Source organism: Nyctereutes procyonoides, unplaced genomic scaffold (genome assembly GCF_905146905.1).
Source record: "Nyctereutes procyonoides isolate TBG_1078 unplaced genomic scaffold, NYPRO_anot_genome, whole genome shotgun sequence".
Lineage (NCBI taxonomy): Eukaryota > Metazoa > Chordata > Mammalia > Carnivora > Canidae > Nyctereutes > Nyctereutes procyonoides.
The window spans coordinates 54,383,738-54,396,538 of NW_026575046.1; the positions used below are offsets into that span (position 1 = coordinate 54,383,738).

The following is a 12,801-nucleotide window of genomic DNA, read 5'->3' on the forward strand; positions in this document are numbered from 1 at the left end:
TTAGTCAATACATGCGGGGATGAAAATGAAGCTCTAATTGAGGGCCATAGAGACACATTGATTAATGAAGGTCAGAGGAGTGGATCCAGGATTCTCTACACAAATTATATTTTCTGCACTACACTTTATCCATGAGCTAAGGAGTCTTCATGGCTAATTTTGATTATAATTGATTTTCGCCTCATCTAATGACTTTAGGATCAAATCTTTCTTCACAAGGTGTGAAGATGTGACTCGACCATCACGCCCTAACCTAATGCCCTTTCTCACCTCCAGGCTTCCACATGCCATCCCCTTGGCCTGGAATTCCCGACCACCCCCACTACTGCCCACTCCCAACATGGGGACGTCCCCTCTGCAGGACAGACTTGGTACCTGGCTCCTCGTTCACTGAACATTCTCCTATCACTGCACCTTCTCCTTTTATCCAGGAGCATTTTCTCTCTGTATTGAACTGTCTCTCTAAGTACGCTGGATTCACTCAAGGACAGGGCCCAAGACTTCCTTACGTCCTTGTCCAGATTGCTCATAGCACCCGGCACCTAGGAGGAACCCACGTACATGGTTGTTTAGTGGGTGGGTGAATCCTGCTGTTGTCTCTCTCACACTTGCTCATGGATTTTCTCGAGGTTGATACCTGCTTCTTTGACTTTTTAATTCCATGATTCCCCAAAGTGGATGAATCCAAGAAGTCTTTTTTTTTTTTTTTTTCCTCCTTTGGTCCTCCCGCATGCCTTGCTGTTTCTCTAGGTCAGGCAAGTTCCTCAGGAAGCCTATGTGGCTAGTCCCTTTCTAGCCTGAGGCCTCTTGCCTTGTGCCAGTAGTCCTTCCCCTGAGCCCAGACCAGCATCAGTTGGCACTTGGCCTTCCCCCTGGGCTATACCCAACCTGGTCTTAGGGAGCACAGAGTCGAGAAGCATCAAGTCTATAGCGAATGACCACAAAGAAGGGGCCCGAAACCATCACGAGTCTCCCCATTCTTGGGGTTTGGTGGGCCCGATAGCTACTTCAGGTAGGCTGACAGGTTGTCTCCTGCTCTCGTTATGGGGCTGTACTTCTGGGTCCTCCAGTCTAGGCAGAGACGATGCTATTCCTGTCTGTGAACCCAAAGAGCTGGCTGTTTCATCATTTCCTAGTTTGCTTTCCTCTTCTTTTAAAAGGGATCAGAGATGGTTGCCTTTCAGGATTTGTTGCAAGAAATAATGCCAATATAGATAGAGAATCGACATTTTGGAATAAGCACCTCGGAGGCCATGTGGAAAGTCTGGTCATGAAAGCAAGAAAGACCAGTGTGAATCTGAGGTGGGACTTGAGAGAAATGCGACGTTGCCCATCCTGGGCATTTTGTGTTTGTTGATTCATTGCTATTTCTTTTTATCTGTGCCCCACTTTGCCTACAAAGGTGTATGAAGTGGACTTTGTGTGTGTGTTTATGTGTCTATACATGTGCACGTGCACGTGGATGGGAGGATTTGGGGAGTTTAAGGTTTAACATTGCCCTGGGGTTCAGGTAGGGTTGCCTCCTATCTTCATGTGGGTCACCAAGATCATCCAATTAGAGGAAACCAGTGTGATGCTTCAGACCTACAGCTCGAAGGCAAGTAAGCGTAGGGCACAGCTATGGTGGGTTTTCCCCTGCTCTTTCTACTCCAGATACTCAGCCGAGGAGCCCTGCGCTCAGAGCGCCCTCCTCAAGCAGGGTTGTTGCATGGGTAGGGCCTTTCTGAGCACCACGTGCTGGTCACCAGAGGGGAGGATGCGGCGGGATGGCCACAGCCCACAGACGGAGCGTATGTGTATTTGGCTTCGGTGTCTACCCCCTGTAGCAGCTGAATGTAGAGTTACACGGCTTGATTATTAGGCCTAGAGGACTTTGGGCAAAAACCAAGGTCTTGGCCATGCCCGGGCCTGGGATCCAATTGCACAGAAGTTTTGTACTTGGAGAGAAGCTGTTTGAAAGGTTGTAGGGCAGCTTATATTGTGGATTCTAAAGAACATAGTTCCCCCCTCTCTCTTTTTCACTGAATCTGCAATATCCTCCCCTCCTTACTCCCCAGGACCTCCTGGTCCCACCCCCGGCCTCTCTGAATCACTGTCAGTGGGGCGAGAGAGTGTCGAGGGGAGCTTGAGGCCCCTCTGCTGGTGCAGGGCACTTCCCTGGCTTTCCCACGTCACAAATCAGGGACTTGTTTCCTGACAATTCCAGAGCCAGAGAACCCCTCCCCAGCACCCTGAGGAAGAAGCAGTTCTTGTCTCCAGAACTGAAAAGGAGATATTTTTCTTTCTATTCCATTCTCCGAAAAGTCAGGCTCATAAAAAAGAATACAAATTACACCCAGCAGCTCTTATCAGCTTGGTAAAGAATTGCTACTTTCAACTTTATTGCCTTAAAAAGAATTCAAACGCTTCCATCTTTTAAAAACAATTTAGGTTGAGCAAAGGAATTAGATCCGTGTGCAGAAGCGGCTCGCCTGGCAGGATTGGAAGGGGTCACGGTATTAACCTTGAACGCTGATGCTTTAATTGAGCCGCCCGGGCAGTGTAGATGCTCTCCCAGTGGGTATGTGCGGGGGTCCAGTCTCCGGGGCTGATGGCCACGCAGGGGGGCAGGCCTGGGGACTGGATGTGACCCAGCGGCCCCGGGAGGGGATTTTCTGCCCCAGATGGTCCCCAGCCCCTCCTTTCCCTCCATAGCTCTGATGCTCCGGGTCCCCGGGGCCAGTCCTGCGGATGCAGGCAGCGCCTTCTCAGGCTCCGGCACGAATGTGTAATACTCGTGGGAGGGAGGAGAAAACCTTTTTAATCAGTTTTGGACTTTGCTTTGCTTATATCTGAAAACGGCTGGAAGCCGGAGCTGAGGAGCAGGCTGTGGAGAAGCGGTTCAGCCGCCACCTGCTGCCGAGAGCCGCGTCCCTGGGCCCGTGGGGCCGCGTCCAGGACCGTCCTGGGCCCGCTGCACAGGCCGCCGGCTGTTCTCGCCGACCAGAAGTGCCTGGTTCTGCTGAATGTCGGGGTCCTCGGGATTACCATGCAGGAGCGCCCCCGACTCCCGGGGAGGCCCCCTGGCATCCGGGGCTCCAGGTGGCAGGGCAGTTGAGGGCATCAGGGCCCTCTGATGGAACCCAAGCGTCCACCAGCTGCTACTGGCCGCCAGCGCCCGGCTGCGCTTCCCCGGGGCTCCTGTCCTGCGGCGCTTGGGGAGCGGACCCCATTTCATTTTTCTGCTGATATTAACGCCTCCTCATAAATCGTCTGCATGTAGCGTGTTCTCACTTTTTATTACACGAAGTTGCACTTGCAGCACAGCCCCCCAGGGGCTGCCTCTCGTTCTTCTGAAGGACCCACAGCTGGTCTGTGATGAGTCTCCGTCCCTGGAGGCCGTGAGCTGGGGTGCCCGCCCTGTGCGTGGACCGCGAGGCCAGGGAGCCGTCTGTCTCCTGCTTGGTAAACAGTGGGGACCAGGGCCGGGGGGTCTGCTGATTGACTAGGACCACTCAGCCCTATCAAGCTTTTACATGTGTTTAGCCAACGATGCTTTCTTTATTTCTTTTTTTTTTTCAATAGCAACGTAATAGGTTTTCTGAGATCAAAGCTGGTGCTAAAAAAACAAAAACAAAAACAAAAACAAAAACAAAAAAAACAAAAAACAAACCACCCGAGGATGAATACCCTCTCTCCAATGTTACAGTAATATCTTTTAACATGCCACTGATTGACCAGACTTGTCCAGAACTCACTGTGTTGCTAAGCAGGTTATATATGGAGCTCCAGCACTCAGCACAAATGAAGATGCAATTATATCCCCACAGCAAAGCTCTAAAACTTGATCATGTTTCCATCAGCTCCCAAAGGTCATGATGTCTTGCATTTATCCACCTTTCAAGTTCACTTTGTTTCATTTCACCTTCTCTCAGATGTGTAGGAAAACGGTGCTATTTTCAATCACAGGCAGCACTTTGCACGGAACAGTGTTAACCAGAAATCAAGTGCACATCCAAACCGCGCAGAACAAGGACACGGGGCCCAGATGCGCGGGTTTCCATTAAGGCAGGACCACGCAAAGGGAAGAGTACCCGTATGTCAGGACCCCTTTTGACTCTTTGGGGGCTTCCGGCCTGTGTCCTTGACTGTCGTCATTCTCGGCATCAGGGAAGTGGGCAGTAGTGTGAGTCTGTCGTTCGTTGATTCCAGATGCGTCTTTCAAAGTTCATCGTCTGCCGGGGGCTATGTTGGGAAGGAGCTGCCTGGTATCGACACAAGGCCGTAGCCCTTAAGGACCCCCGATCCGAGAGTTTGGAGTGTTGGTGGTGGGGGGTTGGCGCTGGCAGGAAACTGCAGAATCCAGGACCCCAACCCGAAGTCCCCGGGGCTTCCCAGGCAGGCTGGCCAGGCCTCATCACCATCTGCATTGCCTTCCAGCCTGACTCTTGCTTTCCTATGAAACATCCCCACGAAGTGACCAGATTGAGTTTGTCTTCAGGTTGGCGCGACGCCCTGGAAGGGGCCTCAGTGACACTTTGGGCAAGCTTCCCCATCCGCCCGCTCAGCTCGGAAGCTGCTTTCAGTGGCGTGGCGTGGCATGAGGACTCGCTGGGGCCTCCTGTGTAGATGCTTTGCTCAGGGCCTGGGTAAGGGAGCTATTCAGAAGGGGCGAGCGGCTGCACCCAGTCTGCAAGCAGCCCTTACCTGCAGCCTTTCCATCCAGCGTCTTCCCTGAATCCCCAACAGCAGGCTCCCATTTCCCTCAGCAGCGGCCCTCTGAGCATCCCCCAGAGGAGTGTTTGGACGCCACATGGGCCTAGTTCTCCCACACTTTCCCCCACGGCCCTGTGTGGCTGGACATGACTGCCTTGTCTCCAGTGTCCGCCAGCAACCAAGCCTCCCGCCATCACTTGCATGCCAAGCTGCCCCTGCCTGTGCCCAGGTCACTGAGGCTCCTGCTCCCGCCAAGGGCCCTTGGCTTCAAGGATGCTCTAGCACAATGGCAGGTGAGGTGGGAACACGTGACTCATGCTTGGTCAAGAGGGGCTGTTTCCTAGGAGAAGAAACTGGAAAGGGAACCCACATCTGGTTCAGGATTTCCCGGTGGGACCTAGGACCTAGGGCAGGGCTGGCAGGAGGAGCCGTGGACTTGGGGAGAGCACGGAGGCAGTTTGCCGTCGAGAGCAAGGCTCCAGGAAGTTCTAGAGACGAGGCTGAGGTGAACAGGAGACATATCTGGGCCGGAATCTCAGGCCCCTTGCTCGAGGAGCTGGGCCTCTGGGAAGCCCAGCGTGGCCAGGAAGGGTTCCGTGGAGGCTCGTGGTTCTGGACTGTAGCTTGTGAACTTGGGCCTCGCGGTGGTTGCTTTGCCGATTTCCTTGTAAACGGGCTGCTGGGTCGTCCGTAGTCTTGTAGCCAGCTGCTCCCCTTCTTTGCAGATGGGGGAGCTCCAGGGGGTGACGTCACACAGAGAGCATGGCTCCTAAGCAGCACGCTGTTGCAAAAGGCAGCAGCGGGTCTTTGAAGTTAGCGCGCTCTCCATCCTTGGGAAAATGCCAGGGTCTGCGCTCCATGGAAGGAATGTTCTGAAATGTTACGAGTTAGGGTTTTAAAAAGATGCTAATTGTCGACAAGTGTTCATTATCTCGGGCTCCCAGTGTTGGGGGGGGTGCTAGAGAAGTGGCCAACAATTAACACATACATAAATAATCGGTGGCGCTTGCACTTTGTGAAATAAATCCTCAGCGATGCTGCTGGAAGGCTTCCATGTGGAGGTTTTTTTTTTCTTTTTTTTTTTCTTCTTCTTTTTTTTTCCCCCCACTCCATTTATTATTCCTTTAGGCCCAGATAGAGTAAAACAGGCTCATACTTAAGCAACGCCAGTGGAATAATGGTCTCGGGCTGGTGAGAACAAGTTAACCTGGAGACAGAAGGCGCTGCTGCTCGTAACATTTTTCTCAGTTGTGAGAAAAAAAGAGATCATTGTGTCCCCATTGTCCAGGGCCGGGGCTGGGTGCAGGCCCGAAGGCTCGCACGCTTGCTCTGACAGCTGTGTAGGCCTTTTGAGCAGCAGCGTGACCGAGGGAAGGAACTCAGGCTTTGGAGACAGACAGACCTGAGTTCAAATCCAGCCCCTGCCAAGTCCTGGCTGAGGGACCTGTGTGAGCTACAGGGTCGGATCTAGGACTTGGCTCCCCATCCGTGTGATGGGGATGAGAACACTGCCTGGCTCGGTGGGCTGTGTGAACCAAGGGAGGGTGTGTGGTGAAGTGGGGGAGGTTCAAGTATGCAGTGGGGTGCTCGATCCAAGGGGATGGCTCAGCGTTGGTGCTGTGTGAGTGATGGGGAACACAGAGGCAGGGGACCTGGCGGGAGGCACGTCCTGGAGCCCCGTGGAGCCACTGTCTTCCCAGCCTCCTTTTAGGTGTTTGGGTATCAGAGCCGATCTCTGCCTGCATGCGGCCGGGGCCTCTCCAGCCCTGCCCGGCCGGCCACCCTGCATATACTCCCTGTCAGCAGTAGGCGCTGCTTTCTGTCTAGCGCTGTGGGAGCCAGGAGCTGGGCTCGGGGCTGCACCCACTTCTCTAGGGGAGCTGTGGACTCAGGGTGGCTGAGTAGCCAGGACAGGAGTCCAATGCGCCCTCCCCGGGGAGGGCCTGCAGGATGGCATGTTAGTGTCCTGGGTCACTCCTGTTCCAGCTCTGTTGGTGCAGCTGGCCGTGGGAAAACTGTTACGGGCCTGACGTTCAGACAGGGGCTGCTCCTCATGGACAAGGGGGCATATTCCCTTCCTCAGATGGCGGAAGACACGCACCTCCCACCTCCTTAGCAGGTGTCTAGCTCTGACACCGTATTTGCCTTCTCGAGGAGGTGGTGTGCGGGCATCGGGTCAAGTGTAGACACCTAGCTCTGCCTCACAAGCGATGCCCTCACCGCTGGCCAGCTGTGTCCACCGTCCCAGCCTCTCCACGGGCTGCGTGCCACGGTCAGCTCTTTGGGTCCCCTATAGAAAAAGGGGCTCAAGCAGGAGTCAACAAGAGCCGTTGGCAGTTTCCACCTTCTCAGATCTCCTTCTCACGTTCTACGTCGGACAACCTACTGACAGACCACGAGAGCTGGGAAGTCGGTCACTGATGGCCTGGCAAGGCCTCGCGGGCTTGCGGCAGCGGCTCAACCTGGTGCAGCGTGGAGGCACTGGGCCACTGCAGGGGCCTCTGGGGTTCACCGGGATGTGGTCCCCGCCTCCCATGGGGTCTAGGCGGGGTCCTACAGTTGTCAGGACGCTCCCACCTGCCACTGCATTGCTTTGACGGCTGTCCCGCTGCACGGCCCGCGACCCCAGCAGAGAAGCCCGACTGCAGGTTCCGGGCCCCCCACTTGTCGAAGGCCGGACTGGAGCTGAAGGCCGGCTCCACTCCCTTCCCTGCCCGCGGAAGGAAGGGCTGCCCTTTATTTACCTGGTTAGCTTGACGCTGCTCTGCCTCCTCCTCAGTGGCTCCTCGGCTCCTGGAATCCGCGAGGAGGGCTTCGTGCGCAGCCCTGTTAACCTGCTTGTGTTAGTGTCCATACGGTTCAGGCTTCGGGTTTTCCAGCCCTGAGCACGCGTCCCGGCGCCGCATCCTGTGCGCATCTCTCGGGGTTGTCGGCAGGCTTCCCGGAGACCCTGTGGCCGCGCCGGCCTCCCGCGCCCCCGCCCAGGCCTGCGGGCTTCTGGGGACCTGTGTGGACAGGAGGGAGGCCCTGGGCCGGGCGGTCGGGGCAAGGGCTGCAGGACAGAGCACAGTGTAGACGGGGGGGGGGGGGGAGCGTGTCTGGGCCAGGGGCCCCCAGGGGCACCCTTGTCTTGGGTGCAGCTTGGGGCACAGCTGGGACCTCCTCCCGGGCCTCGCAGACGTACTTGCCCCAGGAGCCAAGAGTTCGGGGGGCTCCCGAGGAGGAGGCCAGGCGGAGAGGAGCCCCGGAATCCGAGGCTGGGTGAGGCAAGGCCCGTGGGTGGAGCCTGCAGACTGAGGGGTGCGCAAGGCGGGCCAAGCTTGGGATCGAGCCGCCCGGGGCAGAGGAGAGGCTGCGCTGTCTGCATCTCCACAGCCCGAGAGCAGGTGCCCGACTGACTGTCCCGCTGTCGTCACGGCCTCCCCGCTCACTCCCAGGTGGGTGCGTGGAGCTCAGAGGACAGGGCGGGCAGGGCCCGTGTGGCTCTGAAGGCCGCCTCCGAGAGCCACGTCGGTGGGGCCTTACCTCGGCGGCTCCTGCGTCTGCTGGCTGCTGCTGCTTCTGTTCACGTTTGTTTTCCTTTCCTCTCTGCAGGCTGTGGAGACCAACCTGGCTTCCAAGGACAGCCACTGGGTCTTTGTGAATGAGGTAAGAGCCCGGGACGCGGAGGGGTGCAGCCTGCCCCGAGCCCCCTGCCCTGGGGAGTGCCCAGAGGGACGCCCTAACGCTCCACCGTGCGACACAGGGGTCCAGGGGCTTGGACCTGACCTGCCAGCATGCTCATCTGCAGCAGATGGGAACCAGTGGAAGGGCTGAGACTGGAGCGCAGGAAGGAGTCAGGAGTGAGAGGTGGTGTCAGGTGTGGATGTGCGGAGTGAGGGGAGGCCACCAGTCAGGGGCCAGGGGCTGCAGAGGTTAGGGCAGGTTAGAGAAGGGTGCAGAGGGGGTGGGGTGGAGTAATGAGAGGTGCAGGGGGTGGGGCGGAGGAATGAGGGGTGCAGAGGGATGGGGTGGAGGAATGAGGGGTGCAGAGGGGGTGGGGCACAGGGTGAGGTGGTGGAGAAGGCTGATTTCCGGGAGAAGGTGGTGGTGACTGTGTGTATATGTACGTATGAGAGTGCGCACCCACATGTAGGTGTGTGTGAGTGTGCTCACCCCTGTGCAGCGGGTGCAGCAGCGATCAGTGTAGCCACTCAAGGGGTGGATCCAAAGTGTCTCCCGAGACGGCCCGTCTGCTGCTTTGGCCCTGGGAGGAGGGGGCACCCAGGTCTTCCCTGTGCCTGATGGCTCTAGGCCCTCCCACTGCGAATGGCCTGCAACCCCGCGCCCTGGCCTTCCCGAGGGAGCCCCTCTGCCCACACACCCCTTGAGGAACCGCCACGGAGGAGGCTGCATGACCCCAGCGCGCCATTGGCAGAGCTGATTCTAGAAGGTGCTTCTTGGGACGCCTTCCATCAGGGCTTCAGCCTTCAGTTGCTCCCAGAGTAATGGATCAGTTGCTTATGGCCTCTTTCTAGAAGATGCAAGGCCTGTTGCGTGGGCCCTTTACTCTTTGACGGTGTGTGTTTCCTCATTAGCCCGTGTTCTGTGGCTGAGAGGTCTGGGCTGCTTATTTTCATGATTTTGCAGGGAGCGTCAGAGAGTAGCTCCTGCAGGCACTTCTCATGGCTTTCCTCCGTAAATTCACACCTTCAGAGCTCTTCTGGGCCCGCTGGAGACGCGTGGTAACTGCCCATTTCCCTCGGTTGCGGGTGGTTGTGCTAATCAGGGGAGACGCGACGGCCACCACCCCACTCTCTGGGGCCTGTCAGAGTGCTCCTTGGTCCGGGGAAGTTCTGATCCTCTGGGCTTCCTCAGCTTCTCCACAAGCTTTAAAGTCGGGTTTCCTTGGTTCCGGAGAGGGGGTGCATTCCCCATGCCCCATGAGGCCAATGCCTGGTGCTGGCTTTCATTTAGTGGGGACCCTTCTGAACTGGATCGCCGGTGTTTCTCTGTGGCCAGCCTTCAAAAAGTGTTCTGTCTTTATGTTTCTAACCTATATCTTTTTTTCCTCCCCTGCATCTGACCCACCTCCAGAGCCCTCTGTCCCTCCTGCCCCGTCTTCAGGGCTGGGGGTAATTTCAGCATGGCTAGTGGCGAAGCACCCCCGAGGGCATCGCTGGGGCAGCTGGAACAGCCTCCCTCGGGGGGATGGCTGTGGGACTGCCCTGGTCAGCAGTCCACTGGGGGCCACACACACATCATGTGAGTGTCCCGGGCTGTGTGTGTTCTTCTCCAGAAGTGACCTCCCCACCTCTTGGCTTCCTCTTCTACAGGGAAGCTCTTCCTCTCGAGAGTGAAGTACAACATCTGCTGTATCTCGATCGCCCATTATATGGCAGGCACTTGCCAGGGCATTTGATATTTGGCACCACCCTTTGTCCTCATCGACAACCCTCTGTGACTGTTATTATCATCCCCATTTTACAGATGGGAAAAGGCAGGCTCTAGAGGTTAAATCATCGGCCCAAGGTCATATAATTATGAAATGGTGCGTTTAGGATTCTGTATGAAGACTCTCTGACTCCAAAGTCCTTCCTAGCAAAGGACATCATCATGCATGTGGCCCTGACAAAGATCCTTGACCTATGGTTGGGGTCTGATTCAGTAAAGCCAGTGGTAGGGCTCAGATATGCACACTGGTGGAGACACCCTTGGCTTTGGTGTCAGCTCATGGACATTCTTGAATTCTACGATGTGAAGGTAGGTCCTCCTATAAAGCTTTGGTTCTTAGACCCCAGGGTGGCCTCTGGTTAGTGACCAAGATGTTTTCAAAGTTGCATGTAGACTTGCCTGTCAGATCCAGCCGTGTTCAGAACTGCTGTCTCCTGTTGGCCCCACTGGAGACAAAAGTCAGGTTATTCTTCCAATAGTTCTATCGTCTAGACCCTTTCTAAATACAGAGCCACAGGCGGAGCTTCCTAGTTGCTTCTCTGTCGTACGTGATAGATCAACTAAGGTGGGAAGAAGGGAAGCAGGGGAAGGGACTTGGTGGTTCCAACATGGTCTCTCAAATTCAGCAACTGTACTGGGGCCCCATCTTCCCATTTTCTGAGCTGCTCCCCGCGTCTCTGGGGGAAGTTCAGTTTGTCTGCCAGGCTCAGGTTTGTGTGTCTGCGTCCCACATCCTTCCCCAGGGGGCCTGCACTGTGCTCCCCAGCTCTGCCCCTGCTTCTCTCATTCCTCACTGGCTCTGTCCTCCAGCTTCTCCCTCTGTATCTGACTTTGCTTAGTGTATTTTCCTGGATTCAAGGTAAACACTCAAAGGCACATGTTTTTGTTATTTTCTTTTTTTAAAATAAATTTATTTTTTTATTGGTGTTCAATTTGTCAACATATAGAATAACACCCAGTGTTCATCCCATCAAGTGCCCTTTCAGTGCCCGTCACCCAGTCACCCCCACCCCCCGCCCTCCTCCCCTTCCACCACCCTAGTTCGTTTCCCAGAGTTAGGAGTTGTTATTTTCTTAATGGGTAATTTTCTTAATCTGTCTACCCTTTCACTGGTGTATGTTTGAGGTCTGTCTCATTTGGAGAAGGGGTGATTGGATGCAGAGAAAGGTTTGTGAGTGTATGAGCCTCATCAATAGTTTCTAGTCTCTGCAGGTCTCCAGGTTTGACTGTGGGGACACGGGCAAGCAGATGCGCTCTTGGGTATAAACTGTATTTTCACTGATTGATTAAATCACATGTTAGCTTGAAGGAGGGTGGGGGATTTGAAATAACTCATGGAACACAGAGTGAGCCACTAATCAAGGTGGCTACTAGGTCATGAGTCCCTTGAAGCCACGGCCAGAATCCAGCTCATCGTTGAATCGCATGCCCCATGCAAAGAGTAGGTCCTTAGAAAGGTTTGGTGGAAGGCAGGTCAACACACTTAGGGTAGAGCAAGTTCCTTTGAAAAGCATTTCCCAGGAGGCCTTCAAGGAAAAACAAAGGCAATGATTCAACTCGAGACTCCAGGATGGAGGGGACCACTCTGGGTCATTCATCAGAAGCTGCTAGTTGAGGACCAGTCAAGACTTGACTCTGGATGAGCTAGCTGGCTTCTGGAAACTCTTCTCCAGTGGCTCTGGAGTGTTTCCTCTCCATGTGGCTTTCAGCAGATCCCAGGCCTGAGCCAGGGCCAAGGACACATGTCCTTAGTGCCAGGTGGAGTTTGGGTGCAGAAGAGAATGCCCTGTCCATGAAGATCTGTGTCTTGGGAACCTTGTGGAGGAAATTCTTTTATGGAATTTATATGCAGGTCTCCAGCCTCTTCCAGAACTGAGCTTGATTGGACTTGAAGGGCTGTTTGTTGCTGATCAGCTCAGATGGTTAGACTGGTTCTTGCAGACGTGGGACCAAAGCATGTTTTGATGGAAATGGTTTAAAGTGTTTAGAAAGCAGCGCAGAAGCTCATACGTGACCTTTGTGCTTCTGTTTCTTGGTGGGCGAGGCTCTGAGCTGTGGTCTGTGGAAGAGACAGAGTCAGGGGTCCTTGGCACCCCTGCCCATTTCCAGCAGATGTCAATGACCCCCACATCCCATGTTCGTTCCAGACCTTGCCTCTGGGCTCCAGACCTGGAGATCCAGTTGCTTTCTGGACTCAACTGCTTGGAAGCCTCTTGACCACCTCCAGCTCAGTGTGTCTCTCTCTGCACTCATCATCCCCCCACCCCCACCGCCAAGATCTGATTCTCACTCGGTGTTCCAGTCCTGAGGGCCAGTGCCCCCACCCTTCTGGGTGGCTCCCTCCTCAGTGGAGAAAAAGCCAGCATCATGGGCCCTGCCTCAGAGCCTGTCCAGGATGACCCTGACCACACCTGTGCCCCCTCATTTGCTTCTTACCTGTCTGCCCATTCTTCCGTGGCTCATCCCGGCAAGCAGATGAGAGACTTAGTTCCTATATTTATCTTCCACTCCTGGCCCTGGCCTTTGCCAGGATTTCCCTTTATACCTGGCATGCTCTTCCTGAATCTCTGACTGCCAAGGACTTCCCTTTCCTGCAGGGATCTGCTAAACCTCTCCTTTGCCAGAAGGTCTTTCTGGATTTGCCCATTATTCTTTCTACCATTGTGCTCTCCT

General features: G+C 55.2%; 1 protein-coding gene across 2 annotated transcripts in view; it reads left to right on the top strand.

The window, feature by feature from the left end:
• Positions 1-12,801, top strand: part of GRID1 (glutamate ionotropic receptor delta type subunit 1) — a 634,358-nt gene that overhangs the window by 379,522 nt on the left and 242,035 nt on the right. For both annotated transcript variants that reach the window (XM_055325891.1, XM_055325892.1), the window contains exon 5: positions 8,290-8,343. In XM_055325891.1, the coding sequence (XP_055181866.1) occupies positions 8,290-8,343 (54 nt within the window). The remainder of the gene's footprint in view (positions 1-8,289; positions 8,344-12,801) is intronic.